The 27,801-nt window shown below is 40.9% G+C and overlaps 1 protein-coding gene and 1 long non-coding RNA gene across 7 annotated transcripts in view; one reads left to right on the top strand and one right to left on the bottom strand.

The window, feature by feature from the left end:
• SLC24A2 (solute carrier family 24 member 2) overlaps window positions 1-27,801 on the top strand; it is a 243,562-nt gene that overhangs the window by 208,331 nt on the left and 7,430 nt on the right. For 4 of the 6 annotated variants that reach the window (XM_074330332.2, XM_019750364.3, XM_019750365.3 and 1 more), the window contains 3 exons: window positions 12,963-13,106; window positions 21,349-21,438; window positions 25,961-26,127. In XM_074330332.2, coding sequence (XP_074186433.1) covers window positions 12,963-13,106; window positions 21,349-21,438; window positions 25,961-26,127 — 401 coding nt within the window. The remainder of the gene's footprint in view (window positions 1-12,962; window positions 13,107-21,348; window positions 21,439-25,960; window positions 26,128-27,801) is intronic. The other 2 variants (XM_019750366.3, XM_019750363.3) reach the window with 1 other exon arrangement.
• The window catches only part of LOC109457445 (uncharacterized), a 33,581-nt gene continuing 27,167 nt past the window's right edge, over window positions 21,388-27,801 (bottom strand). Inside the window, exon 4 of the long non-coding RNA XR_002139025.3 lies at window positions 21,388-23,339. This is a non-coding gene — a long non-coding RNA (uncharacterized LOC109457445). The remainder of the gene's footprint in view (window positions 23,340-27,801) is intronic.

The raw sequence follows: 27,801 nt of genomic DNA, 5'->3' as shown, positions 1-27,801 counted from the left end.
GCTGGTATTCTCCCGAGAGTTTAGCCTGTTTCATGTAATTAACCTGCTGTTTTAAAAACCCTGTTTACAAATGAACTAATGTGACATTGACACCTCATCTCTGAGAGCTTTCTTCAATACAGGCTTTCCAATGACAACAAAGCGTTTTAAAATATTCTCTTTCACAGAGGGAGCCCCTTTGCAGGAGGTTTTCACATCATCTGTATATTCTGTGGAACCAAGAAAATAATCTGAGTTTTCAAATGGCTTAGTGCTAATTATATTCTCCCAGTGACTGCTGACACGGTATGGTCAACTCTAACCCAGAGAGAGAGATCTGTTTTGAGCTGCCACCAAGAATTTACCAATCTTCTGAAATTTCAATGTTGAGAATTTATCCAGGTTTGAAAGAGAATGCAAAGAAACAGTCTCTCCCAAATCCAGTGTTTTCTTAGACTTTAATTCTGCCAGTCTAGACAACAGCCAGAGGATTGCAGATGGCCGGCTTACTCCATGAAGCTGCCTGCCTCGCTGCTTCATCATCCTGGAAGCACGACACACCGAAACCCTTTAAATACATGCTCAGTGAGAGGATAGAAGGGGAAATGCCTTGCAAATTTCTTAGATCCTGAAATCTGAAAAAATCTAACTTTTTAAAAATTGTGTCCTACATTTTCAGGGATTGTGAGCTGGCTTTTTATATGTTGCAGCTTTTGTTTCATTTCATCTCTAAAATTTTTCTCTGCCCTTAGAAAGATCAGAATTGTCCTAGCTTTGGTTAAGAGTTGTTCAGATGTACCAGTGGGCAAACAGATTTATGTAAGAAAATCACATTCATAGGAATAAGAGAGAAAAAAAATTATATATAATATGTAATATATAATATATAATTTTGTATATAATATATGTATACAAAGATAGATGATTGATGGATAAGACAGGTATGTATAAAATGTGTAAAATGCAGGCTTTTTCTTACTTTCTCACGTTACAACTTAAATATCACCTTACCATGTTAAACCTTTCCTACTTCCCTTTGGGATTTCATCCCTTACTTATTTCTCCCCAGTCTAGCATTGGTCTTTACCTAAACTCAGTAGATTTCTTAAGATCTGTTTCATAAAGCCTCATCGTGCTGATAAAATGTTTAAGTATTGTATGATTAAGCAAAGGATGAGAAGGGAAAGATGATGAAAGTGACTGATTTTAAATGTCTCTAAAAAAAATAAAATACATAAAGACATCTCTATTCTATTAAATTTGGATCTCTGAGGGGAGTAAAAAAGCATGTTTATCAAGGACAGCAGTTTGTTATGGATTATTGTTGTTTGAAGTTGCAGCTACGATTTTAGGGAGACTTCACAATAAACATTGGTCAAAAACGTTAACTCTGACAGGGATTTCCAAGATTATCCAAGCAGATGGTACCTTGAATCTATATGATTCTTTCTTCCTAAAATATTACCCTTAGTTAGGAAACGTTTACGTTCTTAGTATGGTAAGGTTTGTGAATCTCAAACCCTCCCATTATTGAAAAAGCAAGTATCTTTTCTAAGCGATTAAGGCGTAATAACCAGGTCCACCATTTTGAAAGTTTAAAAACAGTCAAGGACCACATATCCCTCTATTAATGAGATTATTCAATCACTTGGAATTTCATTGAAGCATGGTAAGAGGATTCTGGCACCCAAGAAATAGAGGCTTTGGTGGAAAGTGGGGATGTGTCTCTGGGTCTGACACCGCCAGGGCACAGAGGGTCAAAGGCCTGCCAAGAGGCCAAGGCCTAATAATGAGAAAAGAGAGTCTCCAAAGATTCTCCATCCCACTTAAGTTTTCAAGGCCTAAGCCATGTTAGATCTATGATTGCCTTAGAAAAGAAACTCTTTAGGATAAGAGAAAACCCAATACAAACTGTGAAACAAACAAGCAAAAAAAAGAAAAAGAAAGAAAAACTGACAGTATCTTACCAACCAAGCCTTAGTGCATGGGTTCCATTTCTAGAGGAGATAACATTTTTTTTCTTTCAGTCTACACATACATTTTTAAAGGAAAAGTTAAGGTTCGGATGCTATATCTGACAACCTGGACAGAACTTACCAAACGTAAGATGCACTCAAAGGCCTTGTGAACAAATTCTAAAATAAAATATAGATCCAACTTTTGAGTTTCTGCCTACATTTGAATATTGACAAAGAATTATATATTCACTAAGAATCTTACTGTTAAAAATACCATGTGTCATCGTGCTTTCTGAAAGAGTTTGAAAAATGTCTATTAATCATTCACATAAGATACATTAAGGGCTGACTATTAATAAAAAGAAAAAAAAAAAACTCCATTACCACCCTGAAAAAAAAATACATTAACATTGCTGTTCCTGTGAATAATTCTAATCCAATTGATAATAAAATGATGAGAATGATTTTTAAATTATTTTTTATGATCCTCCAGTTGCCTTTGTGTTGGCAAATCTTTTATGATTTGTATCAGCAGGATTTACAAAGCCTGTGAAAACCACACAAAAACCAATTTACAACAGCAATACAGAAAGAACTCCATCTTATCTGTAGGTTGCACCTCACCATTATTTGGTCAAAATGCAAAGTGAAAGGAAAGCAATTGCATTTCACCAGACTCTCCAAATGCCATTTTACATTATAATGAATGGTTTCTTGGCTTCTTAGAAAACTTAGGTCCAAACAGCTTCATCACTAACAGCAAAATATTGTGAGACCTTGGTTTCAAATCAAAGTCATGTAGAAGCAAATTAACTTTTTCTGGTTGCCATTGCTTAGTAAAACCTTACCATTTTGTGTTTAATATGCTAAATTATTGATGCTAGATTTTTTTTCTATCTATATGTATAAAACAAGCCATGTGTTAGTAATATAAGGGAAGTGAATTATTTCCTACCACTAGACAGGCAGAGATTTATCACTTTTTAAAAACTCTGTTTGCTACTTAAATGTAGCTCTTTTGGTTCAACTTGTCGACACAGAAGGCAAAACAAATGTCTCAGATGATGTTTCCTTCCAAAAAGAGATGCTTTTGGATTTACCTCTTGGAAGGAGACAAGTGACAAACAGAAAAGATAAGAACAGAGTGGAAAGAATGAGGGATATTAGTAAAAAATACAAATGCAAAGACATTGAGAAACTATGAGAACAAAAATAGATTTTTCGAAGACTCAATATAGAATGAGTGGGGGGGAAGGCATTTTTAAAATAAACTAAGCAGTTAAACAATTTATTTCTAAGCCCAAAAACTCTATTCAAAAATGAGGTCTTTAAAAAGATAAATATTGTGTTTTGTTATGGCAGCCCAAGTAGCCTAGTATACTGACCATATGGATATTTTTCTTTGTATCTTATTTCCTTTGTACTAAAGAACAGGTGTGATTTAAACTTACACAATGGAAAGCACTCCAGGGAACGTTTCTCAGGAGGTACCTTCCACTTGCCAAATAGTTGTTGATTTCAGAGCCTTTCACTGTATTAAAGTGTGACTGTGCATTTATGGTGATTTTACCTTTGAGAGTTCCAACTTTACTATTTTTTTTTCAGCTCTGCACAAAACACAGAATCAAGGTGTCACAATATTATGAGTTTTGCCGTCTGTTTGGAAGTTTTGTTTCTGATAGAAAGTCTACTTACAGCCTACCTACTGAAATAAAATAAAATCTCCTTAGGTCTGTGGAATTTTTCCCTTTCATGTTATTTACTAGGACCTTCTATCTATTCATCTTACCTAAGAGGAAAATAGATTGCTGACATCACTACAGTCAATGAATGCTCAATTAATGTTGGATGAATGGATAGATGGAGGAACAAAATTATTGCAGTTTCCACTTTCACATTAAATAATTGAATTATAGAATTTTAATGCTGGAAGTATCATAATTCACTTAGTCAACCTACTTTCTCATGGATGTCTTTGAAGACATCATTTCCCTAAACATTTATTAAAAATAATAACAACCAGCCTTTACTGAGTGTTCACTATGTACCAAACACCGTTCAAAGTGTTTTTTGTGGATTAGCTCGTTAATTTTATAACCGCAATAATGCTGTAAAATAGCATTCTGGAGCAGAAGTGGGTCTTTGTCTGAATCCCTTCTCTGACAATCCTTTCATTAGGTCAGACACTTTCAAGATTTCTTCTCTCCCTGGGAGCTTCCCACACACACTGTACAAGCGCACGCACACCTTTCCACCGGTTCCCAGGGAAACCTAATTGGAAAAGTAAAACTTGCCATCTCTGTCAGAGAGTATTTTTAATGCTTCAATCATGAAAGAGAACGGAGGTAGGAGGAGAAGCAGATAGTCCCTGTGTAAAGACGCTGCTGTTTTGTTGTGCGTGTTCTTCCGCTGAGGTTCTGTTGGCCTTTGAATACTGAATGCTGGCGTCTGGAAATAACCCACCACCTATTTCAGTTCTTGCCAAAGTTAGCCTCAGGAAAGTGTATTATTGTAAAGGGCTTAATCCATCTTCTACAATGTCCCCTTGGTATTCCTTTTAGAGGTAGCCAGTGCAGGACGATCCACGGTGATGGGTCTCAAGTGTGACATCAAGCAATGAAATACACATAAAATCCCAAGGCCTCATTTTGGCCATTGGTGTACTTGGTTGTCCCCACGTCCTACATCAAGCCTGGGATACATTTCTGCACTTTTCTCTTAGACAGAGATGCTAAAGAACAAATCTTTCTTCTTTATATTTGAAGTCCTGACATTCATTGATAGCAGCACTCACATTTCATTTTTAAATTTGTGCTTGCCACCTTGGAGATATCACCCAAGGGGATAGAGGACGGAAGGGGTATCCCAATGACCCCTCCCATCCACACACCACCAAATGTGCCCTTTGTTTCCCCTTCAAAGTTTCTCTGCATATTATAACAAAAATGCCATAGGCTACATAGCTTCCAAACAACAGAAATTTATATCTCACATTTTGGAGGCTGAAAAGTCCGAGATCAAGTGTCAGGTGATGGCCTGCTTCCTGGTCTTCCTAGTTCATAGATGGCAGTGTTTTCAGTGTCTTCACATGGTGGATGGGGCAAGAATCATGTTTCTGATCAGCTTTTTCAAGAAATGTGGACCATCCAAACCACCAGAATTAGTTCTAGGCTCAAGAAAAATCAAGCAAAGTTAAGTCAATTAAGTGCTTAGTGTTTCCTATAGCTAATATTTTTTGTTTAATAGGTCAAATTGATCACAAAATAAAGCTGGGAAGCCTGCTGTAATTGGGCATAAAATACCTTCATACCTATTATTTAGGAGTGAGGAAGGGAGGCAGTGTAGACAGGAGAAGGAGCCTGGAGCTGGGAGTGAAGTGGGAGGTCACTTGGGCCCAGCCTCACACTGTGACCTTCCTTCATTATATCACTTTACCTCAAGGCCCTCATCTGTCAAATGAGGAGGGTGGTATCAATGAGTCCGGGCTCTTCAACTCTGAAATTCTGGGGCTCCTTTACTTGGAGCCCAAAGCTCCTAGTATTCTAAATGATTGCAGAGGTCTCCGGTTGCAGCTTGTCTTTCCCGATCTATCCGTGTCTATACCGTTGAATTGAATACAAGTTCTTGGACAGGAAGGTGGTCCCACATTAAAGATTTCCAAGGGACAAAGAAGTTCTGCCTCACAATGACATGGTTTTTAAGCCAAAAGGACAGTAAGATCCACCAGCTCCAGATGCTTTACAAATCGCATGTAATATATGTTCTTTGGCTATTCCAGCATTTCCATTGATTTGCCGGAGGTCACACAGCTAGTCACAGAGATGAGATTAATGGCAGAGGGAAGAAGATTAACATTTATTGATGCCCTAGTCCCTACCAGGCACTGAGCATCCTACAGTTGCCCGAGTTACTGTCCCCAGTCTCACATAGTCTAGACATTTCACACGGTTTGTTAGCCCCATTTTAAAAACTTTGCTGAGTATGACATTTTCAATATTCTTGATACACCTACCCAACCTCACTTCCTAGGCTCAGCAAATGTTTTTATGGATCTCTGTTCCCCCTCTTAGCCCCCCTGGGCCCTGTGGGGGATTCCTAGCATGCACCATATTCTGGGAGCTTTGTCCCATTTGGATATTCATGTGGGTATCGATGTGGCTAAACAACATGGAGATATAAACTGATTTCTGAAAATATAAATTATAGAAATAGCAACAACCACAAATATGTTAAGGACCATTCTCTTTAAGTAGAAATACAAATCACTTAAAATCTTCACCTTCACCCAACTTGACCATGGCTTAGTGTTCTAGAGGAAATGAATTCTATTTTTACACGGATATTTAATTGCTAGCATTTTATTTTATCTTGCATCCTGCCACACTTGAAGGAGCTCCCCAATGAGAAGGGGTGGCACTTTTGAGTGCATGGTCCTTTTGTGGGGGGATAGAGAAGTGAGAACTCACTTCCAGCCTGAATCAATCCCCAGCTGAGCTGAGATCTAGGCAGGTCCAAACGATCCTCTGAGATTGCTTTTTGGAACTGGAGATGAGATGTTATTACCGATCAATAAAACAACTTGAAGATGGCCTATTTTCAGATGCCTCTGAGTTTTCATTTGAATTCTCCATTAGAAGAGATTGCATTAAAGTGGACTCACACCGTCACACTGAAATCTTGCTCAGTGCCCTTCACAGACAACAATAAGAAATTGGGTGCTTCTAAGAGATATTTTTCTGTAGAGGTAACCTCTGGGCTGGTGAGTCCAGCTCATGCCCCTCCACTGGAGATCTAATGTTTATTCTAGGGCAAACCATCCATACCAGGCACAAGTAAAAACAGTGTAAGAAGCACATACAAAGAAGCTGAACAGATTCTCATGATAGTAGGCTACAAACAGATAGGCTTCTGCCACTCCTCCCATTCACTGGGTAAATAAGAATCAAAATAAGTTGATTGCTCCAGAGACCTCCCAGTAGATGCTCACTGACCTCTAGCACTATTCTCTTCTATCTGTAGGTGTTCTGATGGCCAGATCACCAGACACCAACCTCCAGTATTGATAAATGAATCCTTGAAGGTAGTTGTCCATTTGTCACAAGTTGTCACTTAGAATAACATCTCCTTCTGCCCCACCCTCTTTGCTCAAGTTATCCCCCAAATTCCGTTAGACCACTGAGGAGTTTTAGTTTTAGGTCTACCCCACCTCGTTTCACAAAAATTCAAGGCTGCTTGCAAAAAATATGTCTGATGAAAAAAGATAAAATGAATAGTTTTGAGAGAATTCAGCAAAGGATGTAAAGGGAAGAAAAAGAGTAAGACTGGAATGAGATGGGCACAGAGTCCAGTGCTATGACTGCCGGAAGGGGTTACAGAGTTGGTTCTTAAATCCCCAGTGCAAAGCAAGGATAAAAATAGTATTTTTTACCTGATTCACGATATTTCTAATATTTTTTCAAAGTCTCTCAAAAGAAGCATGAAGTTTCCTAGTGCTGAGATGTGAAAGATTTCACCCTTGATCACTCATAAAGAGGACACTGGATTAGTCAGAATAAGATTCCATTGTGAGCAACCAAAACCCCAAAATAACTGTGACTTGAGTAAGATAGAATTGTAGTATAGGCCGTGTAGGCAGCCCATGGCTAGAATGACTCTTGATAGGTGTCAGGAACTCAGATCCTTTTATATTGTTTCTCCATTTCGTGGTCCAAGATGGCTGTTCAAGCTCTGACTAAAATGTCCTTATTCCGGCCAGCAGGAAGGGGGAAGCAGTGATGAGGGACACACTTCCTTTATAGACACATCCTGGAAGTTGCAGGGGGTACTACTGATTACATCCCATTGGCCAGAAACTAATCACATGGCCCCAGTTAGTTGGAAGAGAGGCTGAAAATGGAGTCTTTATTCCAGGTCTAAGTCATGTGGACTTCCTATCCCTAAAGCAGTTGGTAAGTGTATTAGTTTGCTAGGGCTGCTATAATAAAATACCTCAGACTGGGTGGCTGACACAACAGAAATTAATTTCCTCACAGTTCTGGAGGCTGGAAGTCCAAGATCAAGGTGCTATCAGGGTTGTTTTCCTCTGAGGCCTTTTTTTCTTGACGTACAGGTGGGTGCCTTCTTGCTGTGTCGTCACGTGGCTTATTTCTGTGCATGCAAATCCATTATGTATCTCTTTGTGTTCGAATCTCCTTTTCTTATAAGGACACCAGTCATATTGTGTTAGAACCCACCTCAATAGCCTCATTTTAACTGAATCACCTCATTAAAGACCCTATCTCCAAATTCAGTCACGTTTTGAGGTACTAGGAAGTAGGGCTTCAACATGTGATTTTGGGGAGGACACAGTTCAGTCCATAACAGGCAAAACAGATATCGGAGAACAAACAGAAGTTCTTTCCACATAGTCTGCCAACATCCCTGTAACTGGGTACGTATGTTTTTTGGAGCCATTTGTCTGTCTCCACTTTTAAATCCAAGTCTCCTTGAAACCAAGAGTCCTAGAACCTAATGCATTGCTTTGTACCTCAAGGCACTCAGTGAGTACCTGTATGTGATGGTGGCTACTGCCCAAGGAATCATAGCTGGAACAAAGACTGGAAGCCAGGATCCCTGATTCTCCACCATCTCTTCTTCCCACCACGCTGCACTGATTCTTTCAAGGTCTGACAACCAGCACACCACTATGTGGGAATTTAAAGTCATGTGTTTAAGTCTCAGATTTTTCATGTCAGAGACTGCAGAACCCTAAAGCAGTAATTGCTGGCCCTGGGGTGGCACAAGTCCAGGGCTTCTACAGAGATCCCAGCAGGTATCAAACTCTTTTAAATCCTTATATCAGAAGTTGTTTGAATTTTTTCTGGGTCACTTTGTTTTGTTTTCTATGGACACTCCGCAGAAACTTGAAGATATAAGGATGGGTTGTTGCAAGGTCAAAGCCAGGATGCCACAGTTCCAGGAAAAGTTGGATAATCGGTGCCCTAACCTCAGTGGCCTCTCCCCTGGAGCTAAGACTAATGAACAGGTCAGCACCCCAGCTGGGGCAAAGGCAAATGGGCCCCAGATTGGGAACTGCATTTTTTCCCACTTTCCTAACCAGTTTGCAAGCTGTCGCCATTGAACCAGAGTGAGATTGCACCTGGCAAGAAGACAAAGAGAATTTCCCCTAAAATGTGCTGACAGCCTTGCTCCCAGGACACCTCTTGAATCCACCCCAGGGTTTTGGGCTCCTGGACTTCTCTATGGCAGGACTCATCCCCCAAGAGGCTGTGAAGTCCCCACGGGGAGCACTGTTCGTCCTGCCTAAGGCAGTCTCTTCTCTTTGTCCATCTCTGCCCTAGCAACAGCCACCTCAAATTCAGCTTTTGGAAGCTGTACAATATCACTAATTGTTTGCATTGGACAGTAGTGTGTTTAGAGCTTATGCATCTAAACAGATAATTATTTTCTGCTATTTGCTAGTGGCACTGCCTGCCTGGTGACTTTGGCAGATGGAGAAAGGAGCTAATCCGTAGGTTATAAGCAGAAGGGTTATTGATGAAATGTCACCATCTGTTGGTGTCATTAAAATGATATGAGTCATAAAGAGTTGCTTTTGTTTTTTTCTCACAAAAAGGTTAGCTTGGAGTTTAGAAAAAGTCGCTAGATTGCAGATGGTAGTGGGAGACCAGACTGAGGGGGCACAGGGGGAGTGTCAGCTCTGGAAGGGGAGGAGCCTTGATGAACTCATCGGATCTGCTTGATTAGTCTTCAGGGAAGTGCTGGAATCCTTTGACTGAGCAAAACCACCCATAGCATATGATCAGGGTACCTATTCAGAATGATGCAATGCCTCCACTCTCCCATGATCCTCCCCATTTCTGAGGTATCTACCAGGGAGGGAGGGAAAAGTCATTCATTTGGGTTAAACAAAAATGATCATATCTGGGAAGGAACAGTTAGAATGTTCCTGCTTCCTTAATCCTCATTGGCCTCATTACACAGATTATTCATGTAGCCCGTTGATACCTTGGGAGGCTAGCGATCCCAATAGGGAATGATATTCTCTGCATCTGCTGTATCTCCTGGGAGGAGATGGAGGTGGCTCAGAAAGGGACCAGGGACAGCATGCCGAAACTTCCATCAGGAATGGGAGCCCTCTGGATGGAGTAAAGAAAGCGGTAGATGGCCCCTTAAACTATCCTCATTTTTTTAGGATTCTTTTTGCTGTTCTGATTGGGTGTCTTCTGCTACCTTATCTTCTAAATCGCTGATTCGATCCTCTGCTTCATCTAATCTGTTGCTTCCCTCTAATGCATCGTTCATTTCAGTTATTGTATTCTCCATTTCAGATTGGTTTTTACATTTTTTATCTCCATTTTTATCGTTCCTATCTCTTTGTTGAAGTTCTCCCTGAGATCACTGAGCATCCTTATAACCAGTGTTTGGAACTCTGCATCTGGTAGATTGCTTGTCTCCATTTGGTTTAGTTCTTTATCTGGAGCCTTGGTCTGTTCTTGCATTTGAGACATGTTTCTTTGTCTTCTCATTTTGCTGCCTCCCTGTGTTTATTTCTATGTATTAGGTAGAGCTGCTATGTCTCCTCGTCTTAGTAGAGTGGCCTTTTGTGGTAGATGTCCTGAGAGGTAATATATATGTGTATATGTACACACACACACACACACACACACACACACACACACACACACACATGCAATGGACTACTACTCAGCCATAAAAAGAATAAAATCTTACCATCTGAAACAACATGGATGGACCTAGAAGGTATTATGCTGCGTGGAGTAAATCAGACAGAGAAAGACAAATGCCATATATTTTCACTTATACGTGGAATCTGAAGAACAAAACAGACGAACAAACAAAACAAAAACAAACTCATGCAGACAGAGAGCATTTTGATGATTGCCAGATGGGAGGTGGGTTGCCGGGGTGATGGGTAAAAAAGGTGAAGGGATTGAGAAGTACAAATTGGTTATTACAAAATAGTTGTTACAATTGGTTGTTACAAAATAGGGTTGTAAAGTATAGCATAAGGAATATAGTCAATAATATTGTAATAACTATGGATGGTGTCAGATGGGTACTAGATTTCTCAGGATGATCACTTTGTAAGTTATATAAATGTCTAATCTCTATGTTGTACACCTGAAACTAACATTGTGTGTTAACTATAATTGAAACTAAACAATTATTTTAAAAGAAAGAGAGAAAGAAATGGATGGACCACAATGAATTGTATAGCAAAGGAACCAGCTTTTGGTTTTGTTGACTTTATTGATTTTCTGGTTTCTATTTCATTGATTTCTGCTCTAATTTTTTATATCTTTTCTTCTGCTTACTTTGGATTTAATTTGCTCTTCTTTTTCTAGTTCACTAAGGTAGAAACATAGATTATTGATTTTAGATCTTTCTTCTTTTCCAACATTTTGCATAGCAAAGGGATGGAGAGTGTGAGGAATATATTTAATGAGGAACTGAATGACCAAAATAAACTGTGCCAACTTCCTAATTCTGCCTTTTTACCCAATCCTCTTAATTCCCTCATATTCGCTGTTTACAAACTATTTTACCCACTGCCAGGGACATATGCCCAAAGAGAAAGAACCTGTTATTACCAACCTTTGTCAGTATGGCTTAAGATTCCTTTTTAATTACTGTTATTATTTTTAATTTTAACTCCTAGAGAGAGCATGTGGGTGATTCTGTAAACCACTGCAAATCCTTTTGGCAGTACTAGGATTTAAATTATACATAAATGAACATAACACTGCAATGAGTCTGGCCTCACACCCAGCCTTGCCTCTCGTTGCGGCCTTGTTCCCTATCCAACTGGCCTCAGCCAGCCCCACCTGCCACCTCCTTAGGGAGAGAGGTGCTGGTGGGAGTCAGTGCTGCTGCTTGAAATAGCGCACGATGCTGGAAGCAAGAGCCTTGGCGGCAGGAGCTTTATGAAGCCTATGTGGGTTATTTATATGGTCTCAAAAGGAAGCATCCTGGAAAAGTTCCTGTTGATATTTTTAGATCTGATGCTTGGTCCTGCTGTTGCACTTTCATTTTGAAACAAGTAGGGACACGAGAGTGATAGATGCTGTCTGCAGGGCTGTTTTAGATGCTCGGAGGGCCCATCTGACAGGGTCATCCTGCCAGGGCACAGATCTGCCTTCTGTTTCTTCTGTCTCTGGGACTTCAGAAGTTACTGACTTTAGCAGGTGATGGATAAAACCTTGGCTGCTTGCCACCAAGTCAGAAGCTCTGACACTTCCCCCCTGGCTCTGTGGCCCTGTGCAGGTGACACCCACAGGTGGAGGTGCTCTGCTACTGCTTGTGCTGTTTCTGTGAGAATGGGACATGTGTTTGCATGATAAGCCTTTGGCTGGAAGTGAGATGGTTTAGAATTTAACGAGGTGATTAAACTGGTTAAAAACTCACAGCCACACAGTAAGCCATGAGCTTACCTCTTCCAGAGCCACTGAAGGGGATTGAGTATGGTTACTGAGTTGCTGCTATGGTTCATTTGCCTGCTCAAAATCAGTGCTCTAGAAAATAAATAAATGGATACAAACAATTTTAATTTTTACGTTACAAAAGGTATCCTGTCCAAGAATTTCTGTGATGAATCCTGTGGCTTTGTCCTCAAGGAGAAGGGAGGAGCAGGGCAAGATGGAAAAGGTGTCTTTCCTCCGCAGATGTAATTGATTTCTCATAAAAAGTTCACGGATGGTAGCTCTAGCCCACTCCAGCTGAATCATCCATTCGTTTGAGAAGCTGAAGTGTGTTCAAGGAGGAATAAGCAAGTTCTTAAGTCCTCATGGCTGGGTAGTGTCTCGTTTGTCCCTGGGATTCAGACTGTGGCAGATGGGGTTCTCTTACAATCCGAAAAACAATACACGGATGAAGCTGCTGGGATGACCCAAGGAAACCGTGTGAGACGCGGCGCTTCCCGCCCTTGCTTTCTGCGCTTGCTCTCGTGGCCTGTGGACATCGTCGTCGTTCTTGTGTCATTATTTTTCATATCTCTCTCGACAGCAGACCACAGAAACGGGTGAAGACGAGGACGACCAGCCTCTCAGCCTGTCCTGGCCTTCCAATCCCCGCAAACAAGTCACGTTCCTAATTGTTCTCCCCATAGTGTTTCCTCTCTGGGTTACCTTACCTGACGTCCGCAAAGCTGTAAGTAAAGCATTTTTGAGTTGATTTCTTGTTAAAAGCATGGTATATAATAGTCTGCCTCTATTTGTCTTGAAAGGAAAAGGGGGTGACCTATACAGAGGGTGCCAAAAAAAGTATACTCATTTTAAGAAAGGACAAAACTGTATTAAAATTACGCAGATGGTAACCACTTTGAGCACCTCTTGTAATTGCAGAAGTCAAATGTGATTTGTATTCATCTTTTGTTATCAGTATATATTGAGTCTTACAATGTTAATACAGTTTTCCTTTCTTAAAATGTGTATACCTTTTTGTGGCACCCTCTGTGTATGTTTATATATGCCCGAAATTTCTCTGGACAGATACACAATAATAGTGACTGCCTGGGTTATTGAATCCACATCACAAACCACTCCAAAACAGTAGTATGAAGCAGCCACCATTTTATACGGCTTGTGGATCCTGTGGCCCAGGAATTTGAATAGGATACATTGGGGCCGCAGCTGGGAAGACTTCAGTGGATGGGAATGACTCAAGTGGTTGCGGGCTGGCATCAACTGGAAGCTCTTCCCTGACATCTCTGGCACCCAGGCCGGGATGATTCAAAGGCTGGACGCCGCTGGAAATGTCTCCTGGAAGGCCTCAAGGTGGCCTCTTCCTGTGACTTGGCTTCCTCATAGCATGGCGGCCTCCAGGCAGTCAGATGTCTTGCATGAGCGATCAGGGCGCCACGAGTGAGTGTTGCAGCCACACAAGGCAGAAGCTGCACAGTCTCTCATGACCCAGTATGAGGTCACATAGAGTCACGATAGGTGTACGCTACTGATCAAAGCAGTCGTAAGTTTGCCTTGATTCAAGGGGAAGAGACGAAAAGGTTAGCTGGTCTGTGTCAGTGTCATATAGCATATGACACTCTTGATGGGACGAGTGTCAAAGAGTTTGCGACCATGTTTTAAAACCACCACCATGGTTGTCTCTGAGAAGGAGAAGTGAAAGTCTGAGGCAGGAGGGCGACTCACAGTTTACTGAATATTTGTGTACATGGATTATTCGTTCGACTCAAAAAATAATTTAAAGAAATGCATTAGGTAGTGTAAATGCCTACATGTCTGATCTCCTTCCTATATTATTATCGTTACTACAGTCAATATTATTTTCTGCTATTATTGTGCATGGGGTGCTATGAACATAATACCATCTTATGATTACGTCCTACACACACATACTCATTCAGCAAAAATGTGTACCCACTGTGTATCAGCCTCTGCCCTGCATATTTTCAATAAACTATATTGTGGAATCTTAGGAAATAGCTAGTATAAGAAGAAAAAAAATGGATAGATAGATAGATAGATAGATATAGATATAGACATATAGGTAGATATAGATACTGATATCTATATCTATATAGATATATATGTAGAAACTCAGGCACGAAGAAGTTAACTGACTCATGCCTGGTCACTTCCTAGGGGATGGAGCTGAGATTCAGACCTCGGTCTGTGTGACCACACAGCTTGGGCTTCTCATATTTCTTGATGGCAGAAGGTGGAAATCTGAAAACATCATTTCTAAAAGCATTTGGAATAGTATGCTGTGGTAACATCCAGCGCCATTTAGCATAAGTCTTAAGAGTCCCGTGATGATCCCACTTTCCTCACTTGAAAAAGACAGAAGAAAATCCCTGTCCCATGAGCCTGGCCTATAAATAATCCAACCTGTTAGAGAACTACATCTTATCACGTTCAGGCCCGGAAAGGACCCCCTCGTGTAAGGACTCCCATCATTAGAGGTTTCCTAGTAAAGGATGCATGTAACACACGTGGCTCACTTAAAGCAATGTTTAGGTTTCTTTATTCAAGATGCAATAGCAGAGCATCTGCAAAGGGCTGGCCTCCTGGAAACTACAGCAAATAGCTGAAATGTGATCCATTTCTCCTTGACGCACATCACATGACATTTCTGAGATGTACGTGTTCCCATGTGCTTGCTCATTCTCTCTCTCCTTCTATTTCCATTGTTCTGTTTATCCTGATGCTTTTGCACAATCCAGGGAGGAAAATCAGGGACACAGACGCAGTTTTCTAAATCCCCACAGCAGGCCTAGTGTGGTGCGGCCCAGAGTAGAGGAGGCTGATTGACTGATAAGAGGGTATCAGCACACAACTGCTGAAGCAATCAGGAAATTGGACAGGAATGGCGAAATCGTGCCAGTCACTCAAGGCCCTGGGCTCTCAGGGTTGGTGGGGGACTCCTAGAGAAAGGGCTGGCAAAGTGCATGTCCTCTCCATGACCTGGGCTGGAAGGACAGGGAAGCTGTTTGAGATGATCAAAGCTCTCAACAAGCAATCCCTGGACAATATCCCAGACCACTATGGCGGTAGTTACCTGGACTGTGACAACTGTGCTGGCTAATGCTACAATTCCCAGGGTTGCAAAGCAAGAAAATGCAGCTGTATGTGACAGTGTCTTCTGCAGTACCGTTGACTGGTCATTCACTGTGCAGCAGACCCATGCAGCCTGGGCTAGGTTAGCCCAGGGCTTTCACTCATTGCACCCCAGAAGTGCCATCCGTGGGGTGGACTGTGCCTTTTCTGTCTTTTTATGAGTAGACTTTGTGCTGTCCCAAGCAGAAATGAGACTCAGTTGGAACATTTCACTGTTTTTAGATTTCCTCAGCAAATATTTATTGAGCACCTAGTATATGCCAAGTATCAGGCTTGTGCCCTACAAAGAGATATAAAGACACAGAAATCACAATTTCTATCTTTAAGGACCTATAAACTTAGTAGAGGAAACAAAGCATGCCCACATACAACTACAGAGCAAGATTGCACAGCTGCATTAGTGAGAGGAACTAGACTCGAACCCAAGTCTCCTGATTCCAGAGTATTCTCATTCTACCACATTGACTGTGGTGGTTTTTCACACACAACTCATGAGCTGTGCAACCTTCGGAACCTCATGTCACCACTCTGGACCTCATTTTTTTTCCTCTGTAAAGTACAGAGTGGAAGCTTTCTAGATCCCCTGGCAGCCATGATATTCTGTGATTAAGGAAAGCATAAAGAGATAACCATCAATACTATATGGCAGATTTAAGGTGCCCGTACAACCCAGTTTGCCCAGGATAGTCCCAGTGTACTCTGAAAGCACACTCGTTTGGAAGGTGAATGGTGTGGCTCTCCTTTACATACATGCAATGCCAAGTGAAAGAAAGCACACCATTTGATCCAAAAGCCAGTAAGGGGCTTCTTGATCATGCCTAGCTCAGACAAGTTTCATTAGGTTTGTATCAGTTATCCTTTGCTGTGTAACACACTAGTAGCTTAAAATAATAAGCATTTTTTAAAGCCCATAATTCTGTGAATTGGCAACTTGGGCTGGGCTCAGCTAGGCAGTTCTGCCACCCGCTTATACGGGTAGGGGCTGGTTGGCGGAGGGGAACAGCTCGTCTCTGCTCTACCCGATCTCTTACCCTTACGCAGGCCAGCCTGAGCTCGCTCACACGTTGGCCAAGTTCCAAGAGCAGCAAGAATGAATGCCACCAGAGGGTAAGGGGGGTGGGGGGTGGGGGGTGGGAGATGAGGGTAAGGGGGATCGGATATATGGTGATGGAAGGAGAACTGACTCTGGGTGATGAACACACAATGGGATTTATAGATGATGTAATACAGAATTGTACACCTGAAATCTATGTAATTTTACTAACAATTGTCACCCCAATAAATTTAATAAAATTAAATTTAAAAAAAAGAAAAAAGAATGAAAGCCACAAAGCCCTGTTGAGATGTGGTTTGGAATCCACACACTGTCACTTCTACCGCATTCTATTGGTCAACACAAGGCATAAAGCCAGCCCAGATTCAAAAGGGGGGGGGGGTAAGGGTGGAATAGACCTCATTGTTTGATGGGAGAAACTACAAAGTGTTATGGCCATGTTTGCAGTCTGCCATAGTCCTCACGTACTGCCACAGGGGCCTCTTGAAAAATTATCCAGTCAGGGGGAGAACAAGGGGAAAAATTATTAATTAATAGACGTGCGCTACACCTCAGGGCTGGCAGCTCTGCCTCAGTAGTGGCTGAATTACCCATGGAGATGAACATCCCACACCTTGACATTAATTACAAAGAAAACATGACTTTTTAAAAACGTATACATCTAGTTTCAGAGTAAATAGTACTCCCACTTGTTTTTATTTCCACTTCATTTATATGCAAATTATATGACAGTGTTTGTTGAATTATGTACACTGCCAGCTTAGATCATTAGCGTGGGCTTCACTTTTATAGTTTTCTTAAATTAGTGGCTTTGTTTTGAAAGTAAAAAAACTGAAATGTAAACCTTAATGAGGAACATGTCTTTGATGAAAATTGAAAATAATAAAGGAAATAAAAACCCAAAAACTTGTATTCTCTCATCACCTAGGATGGGTGTTCTTGTAAATCAGGAATGCATCTAATGAGATATGAAAACATGACCCATCAGAGTTAGGAAGGTACCTGAGAACCCAGCTGGGTTTTTCCAATTTCTAGCATACACTGATTCATTCACCATAGATTTATTATGACTACTATATACCAAGCACAGTTCTAGCAAGGAGGAAGTGATCACTAAACCCAGAGAGGTTTAGTGACTTGTCCAAGCTCACACAGCGAGTTAAGAGGCAAAGCCGAGACTCTAAACCAGGTCTCTCAGTCACTTTCACCTCCCTGAGTTTCAATTTCCTCATCTCTTAGAAACCAAAATGAGAATAATATTGTTGAATAGCAACTGCCATTACTATCTGAGCACTTATTGTGTGCCAGGCACTTTGCTAAACACTTTATGTGCATGAAATCCTCAGAATAACTAGATATTGCTATTCCCCTATTTTACAAATGAGGAAAATGAGGCTTAGAGAGAGAGATTAAATACTTTGTCTCAGGGCACATCACTGGTAGTTGGGGAGCCGGGATTTCAACACCAGTCCTCGGAATCCAGAGACCACACTTTTAATCGTTAATAGGATGGTTTTGGAGAATTTTGTTAAATATGTGTGCTCCAGAATCTTGCACAGAGTAGATGCTCAGTGAATATTTGTTGAGTTAAATGAGTAAGGATATGGCCAATTTGGGCAGCGATTTATAACATGTCCAGCAACGTTTCGCAAGCCAAGAAAGTATCACTCTGATGTACTACAAGCTTCTAATGAGAACATTAGCTGTCAATTATACAAGTAAACCATTACATTTGGAACAAAATGACTGGCACATGGACACAATTTGCTATTTGCTAATTAGTTTGAGGCGCGTCCCAGCAGATGTCAGGATGAGTTACCATTACTAACCATAAACTGACATGTCAGACCGTAGCCTCAAGGGCTGTTTTCTTCCATTGAAACTGGTAACTAAATAACTGCACAGGTGCTACTGGGCCATAACGTCTAGAATGAGACCATAGAGTCCAAATAAGGGGACTAGTTCAGAAAAAGTGAAAGAAAAGGAATTGCCTGGGCTGTGAGACTGGAAATGATAAGGTAGTTTGACAGTTGGGAAACGCTTAACCGAACTGCTGATGCATGAAGGGTTGGTGCGTCCAAAGCAGGAACAACAGGGGAGGCCGGCTGCGGCAGATGGCCATGCAGCTGGAATGCTAGCCTGTGTTTTCCTGATGCTCTTTGTATTCTCTGGCATTCGGAGCATAGGCTAGTATTATGACGATCATCATCATCATTCTGTGTCTAGAGTTGGGTATATTTTGAGTGTTATTGGCCTTTTTTTTCGTTTGGAAAGAGTCAGTATGAGCTCAATGTTAGGAACACATGCTGTACAGTCAGACAGACCTGGGTTTGAGTTTCACGTCTAGCTCAAGATCTGGGTACAGAGTAGGTGCCCAGCTTTTATCTGCCCCTAGTTAATGACTAAGGCCTGGAAAACTACAAAGAAAAATTATTTTTCCCTTTTCTTCAATGAGCCCCAACTACAACACTTGACCAAGGTACATTGAGAGGTCCATTCGTTACTACTTGGCTTCTTGAGTAAGAATCATAAGCACCACATTTTGAGTTAGAGAGGTTTCCACTAATACTGATTGGAACTTAGTTACTTTAAATCCTTAGTCTGATTCTTTGCTTTCTACCTTTTGACTAGAAATGTTCCATGGTTCAGGGATACTATGTTGCAGATGCCAAATATGTTCAAATTTAATGCTGATTTAATTCTGAGTTGTGACATTATATCAATGAACAGACATGCAAAGGTAAAAAAAATTAAAATTGTGACGACATACTTACTAAATGAGCCAAGCTGGAAAGGGCGCGCTCTGCGAACGAGGACTCTCCCGGGATATCCAGTACATATACCTTTCCATAGAGCAGGAGGTGGTGCTTCGTTGCCCTCCAGGGTGCTCAGAATCAAGCTCATTGGTAGCTGCTCAACCTTAGGTGTGGCCCCACAAGAAGGGCCCCTGTCTTCCCTGTGACAGCATGGCCGCAGGAGATGAAACCCTCCGCACACTTAGGACCCTGAAACAGTGACTTAGGACCAGAGGAAAAGGACAGGGACTGCAATCGGCTAAATGCTGCCCTGGGAAAACTTGATTTCTTGGCACTCACGATTCCAAGGCTCGGGGAAGCTGGTCTCCAGAATCCGACAGGACACCCAGTCTTAAAGGAATTTGCTTTCAAAAGTGAATGTCTCAGCTTCCACTTTGAAAAATTGATTACTTTTGCTCCCCGTAATCCATTAAAGTGCTCCGGTCCCCAGAAAGGCCAAAATATTTTCCTTCTAAGAAAGGGAAGAGGTGGGGGGAAGCACTTGAGGAGAAGGCTGTGGCTACTCAGGGTAGCCTGCTGCCTCCCCCAATGTAATCAAGTCCACCTGTCTTCCAGATACCCAAGCTAACAAAGAACCAAATGAAAAGCAGCCATCATTAAAAGAGAGACATGATTATTGTGAAATTTCACAGAACTGTGTGAATGATAATAAAAACATATATTGAAAACTTAAAATTAGCAAAGAGAACATAAGCCTGGTTTGGAGCGATAGAGACGTTCCTCTTACGGATATTCAGATTACCACGTACAAGTTTATCTTTCCCTTTTAATGAAGTTCTCAGAAGCTATGGCAAAAAGCATTCTGTGTGACTGCCCCAGGTCAGCCCTTCAGACAACTGAGATAGCTTTCATCCCGGTCAACTCCAGGATTCATTTCTCTGGACAAAATTGGATGGCATTATCAAAGCAAAGAATGAGATTGTTTCTCAAAGTGGAAAAGCTTTGAAATAAAAAGCATTTGGCAATAAGAGGTGAGAGGCTCTCTGAGAATATTCTGCTATCTGAGCATGTTTTAAAGGACCCAAATTTTGCAAAAACAGCCTCAACAGAACACCACCAACAGTAGTGCAAGCCTGGAATTCCCTATAGTGAGGTCAAGTAAGAAACACTGCATTTTGAGTGTCTGATTCCAGCTGATGGAAGGAAATGTTCAAAGTGCTTATATTGTAAGCCTGAGATTACACAAAGTCCAGTGGTAGAGGCAGAGTTGGGCATAATATATTATAGTTAAGGTTGGAGAACAGACAGAAAGCATCCCGAAAAGCACCTACTCTGCTACCCCCACGGAGAGCAACACGGTGGGGCATCTCTGCCTAGGTCTATTCCTGTCTACATGTGTGGTTCAAGTGCCCTGGACTGACCATCATCAGGGGTCCGTAGAAACTGTGGTGATGGCTTCCTGTGTGGGGCTTTTCCTGATAACTCATGGGGCTGTAAGATGAGCCAATCTATTTTTGAACCTATTGATTCTTCCTGTTCCTTGTAAAATGTAATTAATCCCATAGATTTTCTGGCATATGAGTTGTTATGATACATGGGTGCAAGCAATGGAAACTGATTCTGATAAACTCGAGCAAAAGAGAGAAAAGGGAACAGGAGCTGGGAGGGAGAATATGGGGTAGTTAACAGATTGAAGGCCAAGCTGAGAAACCAGGCCTCAGAAGAGGCAAAAGTAGAGGGCAGGTCTTGTTATCCAGCTGCAGGAATAGACATTCACTTTAAGAGCTTTCCATCTCAGGCACTAGCTTGGCCATGATTTGGCTCCAACTAACTTCACATGTCCAAGAGAGAATCTTACTGTCCCAACCTGACCAGGGGTGGGCAGGGCCTTCAGATTGCCCAGCCTACCAAGACTGCCAGCTGCATGGGTGGTTTTAGCTCCAGAGTAGCAGATCCACTTCAGTTGCTACCACTGACACTCTTGCCTCTTCCTGGTTCTCTTTCAGTCAGCAAGGAAGTTTTTTCCCATCACGTTCTTCGGCGCCATCACCTGGATTGCAATATTCTCTTACTTAATGGTCTGGTGGGCACACCAGGTAAGACCTTGACAGGGACACCATCTGCCTGGTTTTCCTTTTGTTTGCCAAGTGGTTTTGCTTTCTGAGAATGTCATAACAGTATTGCATCTGAAAAGACAAGGTGAATATCCCAGGACTAAAGGAATTTACTCCACTTAATTTCCCCTTGTCTCCTGGCCGTTCCCTGTCGCGTGGAGTCAAATAAGCCCCAGACAGGCCTGGGGAGGCACGCAGGCCAGCCTCACGGCCTCCTGCCTTCCATAGCCTGAAGCCAGGCCAGCTCAGGCCTGGGAGAAATGTCAAGGCTTTGCCTGACTCAGTGGCACTTACTTCCTCTTGGGCAGCCTTCTCACCAGCCTTTCAAATTGACTCTTAGGAAAAGAACTGGAGACAAAATGGTCTCTTCTCGAGCCTCAGTTTATAAAACTGACGATGCATTTCACTTTTACTACTTTTAACTCAATACATGTCATAATGCCCATCACAAGAACAAACTCTCAGGAAGTGTTTGTTGTAACACGTGACTAAAAGAATGAGAAGCGAAGGTTTTACGTTCTCAGAAATAATGGTGGTAACCATTATTGATTGACTGTGTGCTGTGTTCCAGGCAATTCACATCCCTTATTTGCAAATCATATATATCTGATAAAGCACTATATACAGGATATATAAAAAGCTCTTAAAGCTAAAGCTAAATAGGCAAGCATCTACTATGTCCTAATTTTTAAGATGGACAAAAGATTTGAATACATATTTCACCAAAGAAAATGTGAAAATGGCTGATAAATACAAGAAAAGATTCCCAACATCGTTATTCATTAGAGAAGTGCAAATCAAAACCACAATGAGGTCCCCCTTCACACTCACTAGGATGGATATAATCAAAAAGACAGACAAAAACAGGAGTTGGAAAGGATATGTAGAAATTGGAACCCTTTTATATTGCTGATAAGACTATAAAATAGTGCAGCCACCTTGGAAAACAGTTTGGCAATTCCACAAAATGTTAAACATAGAGGTACTTGATGACCCAGCGATTCTACTCTTGGTTTATACCCAAGAGAAATGAAAACATCCACACATACATTTGTACAAACATGTTCATAGCAGCATTATTCATAATTGCCAAAAAGTGGAAACACCCAAAATGTCCATCAACTGATGCATGGATAAATAAAATGTGGTATATTCATATGATGGCATATCATTCCACAGTAAAAAGAAATGAAGTACTGATACATGCTGCAATGTGCATGAACCTCTAAACATTATGTTAAGCGAAAACAGCCAGTCACCAAAGATCACATGTGGTATGATTGCATTTATATGAAATATAAAAAACAGGCAACTCTATAGAGACAGAAAGTAGGTTAATGGTTCCCTTCGTTTGAGGAGGTGGAAGGGAAATGGGGAAAGACTGCTAATGGGTATGGAGTCTCTTCTTGGGAATAAAAAAGAACATGTGGCATCACTAATAAAATCCACTGGAAATGTTGGCTGATATACCCAGCATTATTCCTACGAGATATTTTATATTATTCCTATCAGTTATTTTACTGACGTTTGACTTTTTTTTCTTAGATATTTCCCCAAATCACTGGCCCCCTGAAGAAGTTCTGTTTGCCCCAAAGTCATTATTTTCCACATTCATTGAGAGACATTTGCTATCAATACCTGGCAAAGATTATTGCAGACTGGGCTGCTTCTCAGCCTCCAGATCTCCAGGCTAAAAGGACTGTTTTCCATTTATAACACATAATAGCTCTTCCTAATAATCATTTTTCTTCTTTCGTGTACTGATAATGGAAAAAGTGAGGTTGGTTTTTTTCCACTTGTTGGAATATGTTGTTTTCTAGATACTTCTTCTCTTTAGCCATCTATGGGTTTCTATCTTTTCTTTTTGTTTCCTTTTCATTCTCCTATAGAAAAACACAAACACATTGCCTGGAACAATAACAATTACAAAAAGGCCCAGAAATATAAAGTGAATAAAAAGAAGCATTACTTTCTAATAATGGATCAGATTTCTCTTTCCTTCCTCCCATAGAAGTGCTTTTCTCTTTCAAAACATCCAGACAGCTGATCAAAACAGCAGATTCTGTTCCAAGAAGTCTAGCTCTAATTCCAGTGTTTGTATTTTTGAACTGTGAAAGCTATAAAGATAGCAGGTACACCATTTAGTGCTCAACTTTTTTGGTATCCACAGTTTTACCAATAATCAATGCTATTTGATACAATTATTTGACTATTGTTTAGCCAAAAATAAATGCCCTTCACATGAAATGCTTTATGCATATATGCATATTGTTATTTGTTATTGTTTTTGCATCATAAATTTTTACCTTAGTAAATTTCATGGGTGAGAAAAACCTGTGGTTAAAATCTATACTGCATCTAGTATGAGAAGTTAATTCTAAAAGTCAAATAGGACCGTGTGTCTCATTTAGCCAATATGACGTTTTTGCAGACATTTTCCTTCAACCAAGGAAGGGAAATGCATCACAGAATATTAGGAACAGCAGTGAATTTGGATTCTGCGTGGTCCCGTCATTTCCCTCTATTAGAAAATAAGGAAATTTCCCCCCCGAGAGGCTACTGATGTTCTTCCTAGCTCCAAACTTCTCTGCTGCTCCCCAGTACCATGAGGGATGCCATCACATCCATGTACCCGTCACCTTGCCTCTGATTCACCAGAAGTTACCTTCAGTGACATATACTCAAAATGAGCTTCTGTAGAGTAGTTCTCCTTCAGTGAAAGTGTTACTAGAGCCACACAGATTCATCAGGGCTTTGATGGACAATGAAAATTCTTCATTGTTCATATGATTTCCTACATTTGTGGACTGACCTCACTGAACCAGCTTCTCTCCCTGTTACCTGGACCCTGCACTCTGGTAAATGGGAGAGAGAAGGAAGTAGTGTCTGAATTATCATCACTTATATTTATTGAATATTTGCTTTATGCTTGACACTGTGCTATTGGCTTCATAAGCATCAGCACATATAATTATCACAACTCTAAGGGTGAATATCATTGTCCCCATTTCACAGATGAGTAAAACTGAGCCTCAGGGATGTTGGCTACCTTGCACTAGGAGTGGCAGGCTAGGATTTGCACCCAGGTTTCTATGTACCCCAAGCCATTCGTAACCATACCACCACACGCCCCTCTTTAATGTCTGCATTTTCCTGTCTATAGTGGCATTGAAACTCCAAATATATATGGTTTTCTAAATAGTCGTTGCTTTAGAACTCGCTCTAAGAATTTAAATGATTAAGAATGTATTAAATAAATTGGAACTTATTAAGGGTGACAGTCATTTAGTCAGCTTCTCCACAGTCTTTGAAAATGGTTCACTCCAAATCTAACAAAACAGAAAAAAAAGGTCAGTCATCAAGGAGAATATTTTGCTGATATTTGCTGATGAACTAAGCTATCACTTCAAAATTAAAAAAGCAGGGGAGGAGGGATTTATAAAGAAGCTTATTCTATTCCATAAAAACCTTTATTCTTACATGCTACTTTCGTTCTTTACATTTTTCCCAAAAATGCTGGACGTCATCATGCAGGCTTTTAGAAACCAAATTGAAAGCATTATCTTAAAGATTTCCAGTTCACCAGCTCCACAAAGTATATAAAGCTTTTAAAAGTCCCAAGAAGACGAGCACGTTGCTCAAGAGAATGGAGGAACTTCCGTCTGAGGCTAGACCAACTGTCCATGGCAGAATTCATCAGTCTTAAAAGCAAAGACCAAAGGAAAATACAGTAACTGGCTCCCTTGCTTTTCGTTAATAATGTACCATTTACTAAGAGCTTTTCCACAAATTATCACTTAGTCCTCACAACCACCTTGAAGGTCGGTATGATCGTCCGCAATTGATGGATAAGAAAGTGAGGATCAAATACTTTGTACGATTGGTTCAGTCAGCAATAGTCAAGTACTTAATAAATGCCAGAGCCAGACCTTGGCATGAGGTCCTCTGATGCCCTCACTGATGGTTTCTTCACAGCTGCCTTGCTGATGTACAGTTCCGAATTACCAAGCCCAAAATCAAGTTTCCTATGGAAATGGTAGTTTTAAATGTTTAAGAGTAGCTTACAGATACTACGTGATGTTAAGGAAAAGTGGGGATGCTCTTTAACCTTCGGTGGTAAATCCAAGAGCAACTCTGCCACAATGTTTAGTGCCATTGTCTGGCACTGGCCCCTGGAGCCACTGACCAATTGGCTTTTATAGCTAATTTTCAGCTTCCTCTGCCCAGAGTAAATACCATACAGAGGCTGCCCTCTAGCCCTCTGTAGCTCTTGTTTGAGATTATCTCTGTAATCGTTATGTGAACATTCCCAAACTCTTGGGTCTGAATCTCATCAAAGTATAAACTCCTCTATGGCAATGATTGTGGCTTACTCCTCTTTGTCATCTCAGCCCTCAGCACAGCACAGAGAAGGAACTCATTAAAAGGGCATTGCATTGAAATGTTTGTGGTTTTTATGGTTTTGTGACTACAAACACACGTTTGTCTCCGTCATCACTTCTAGGTTGGAGAGACAATTGGCATTAGTGAGGAGATTATGGGTCTGACCATCTTGGCTGCTGGGACCTCCATCCCTGACCTTATCACCAGTGTCATCGTGGCCCGGAAGGGCCTTGGGGACATGGCTGTGTCCAGCTCTGTTGGAAGCAACATTTTTGACATCACCGTAGGGTGAGTAGAGATAGTTCTATAAAGATGCACGCTAGCTCCATCACTGTCTTTGTCTTCTTAGAAACTGTGAAGACATGACCAGCATATTTGAGCCCAAAACTAACAAATATTCACTGAACATGAAGACTGGTAGTATCATTCAGTTTCACCACCTCAATTTTTCATTTTCCGAGAATTTAACGAAGAATACATTATCCCTAGACAGGCAGAAACACATACCTGCCTACAGGGTGGATGTTGCAGGAAATACTTGAAGAAAATGTCACTTATATAATTGCCTTGCCTGCACATTATGAATATGCGATATCCAGGTGTGACTGAGATGCTCTGGTAGTTTCACTCTATTTTTGTCCGTATTCTATTTCTAATGAAAGTCCCCACCAGCCTCAAGTGAGATTTGGATTGTAAAGCAGATTGGAACAGGCACAGGCCCAGCAGAAAATCCCATCTCCTTCCTTGGAAAATACTGGCACATTTGCATTATCATTTGTTTATCTTTGCTGGTAAAGATATTCTCGGTTTTTTGAAAGTCAGAAGACGAGATCTGTTCTTACAGTGAAGCAAACTGGAGTTCTCAATATGAATAATCTCTAAAGTGGATCAGATTGGGGAGGAGGGCTGTTACTTCATTTCATTTAACGTGTCAAAAGCAAAATTAGTCTGATAAATAAGCTGGAATGACAGTCTCCTGAGAAAGTGAAACATGGGATATTATCCTATATTCCCAGAAGAATTGGGCTCAGGACACTTGAATTTGGAAGCTCACTAAAATGGATCTATTCTCTCATTGAACTTCTTGAATACTGTTCTCTCTTATATCTTTCCATTACCTAGTACATATGATATTTTTTTTGCATTCAGTATCTACCATGTGCATTGTACATACATTTTTTTTTATCCATATAAACCACACAAAGATCCATAAGGTATTTTATCATCCCTGTTTATCAGACAAGGAAACTGAAGGGCACAGAGTTCGTACAACTAGTAAGATAGCTAGGATTTGAACCGAGTCTGTGCTCTCAACTACAGCACAGTCTGTGCATAAAACCCTTCTCTGAACTTCCACTGTCTGAACCACCTTTAAGTTCCAAAAGTGCCTTTCCTACCATTCTTTCTTTACTTCCCCGCGTCACTCAAGAGCTCTCTCTACCTGGAAAACTTCAACTTAGCCTTCCAATGTCTACTAAAATACGGGCTTCTCTGATTTTCTTGGGCCTGACCTTGGGAGCTGTTGCTCCTGAATGCTTTCTACACATTGTACTTTTGTCACGGTCGTGTACATCAGTCACCCTGCTAGACTGTGAACTCCCCAAGAGCAAGAACTCTCCAAAAACTAACACATTGCCTAATGCATGGTAGTGGCTTGACAAATATTTATTGGATGGATGGATGGATGGATGGATGGATGGATGGATGGATGGATGGATGGATGCCTTAAAGGTGTATGTTCTAAAGGAAAGGTATTCCTAATTAAAACAGTGTTTCTCAGTTCCACTGCCTACACATTTAGAGTAGGTCTTTTTTGGTCAATCTCTTGTAAAAAGGAAAAGAAAATGTTATATAGAATAAAAGAAAATCCTACAAATTGGGGAAAATTACAAGTGTTCTAAGCCATATTTGTCATGTTTTTGAAAGATAAATATTCTAGGGAATTACAAGATGCTTTTTGTT

Source organism: Rhinolophus sinicus, chromosome 16 (genome assembly GCF_057876585.1).
Source record: "Rhinolophus sinicus isolate RSI-liver-muscle chromosome 16, RSI-T2T, whole genome shotgun sequence".
Classification (NCBI taxonomy): Eukaryota; Metazoa; Chordata; class Mammalia; order Chiroptera; family Rhinolophidae; genus Rhinolophus; species Rhinolophus sinicus.
Note: the sequence above shows the minus strand (reverse complement) of the source record. Positions and strands in the feature narration are given on the sequence as shown.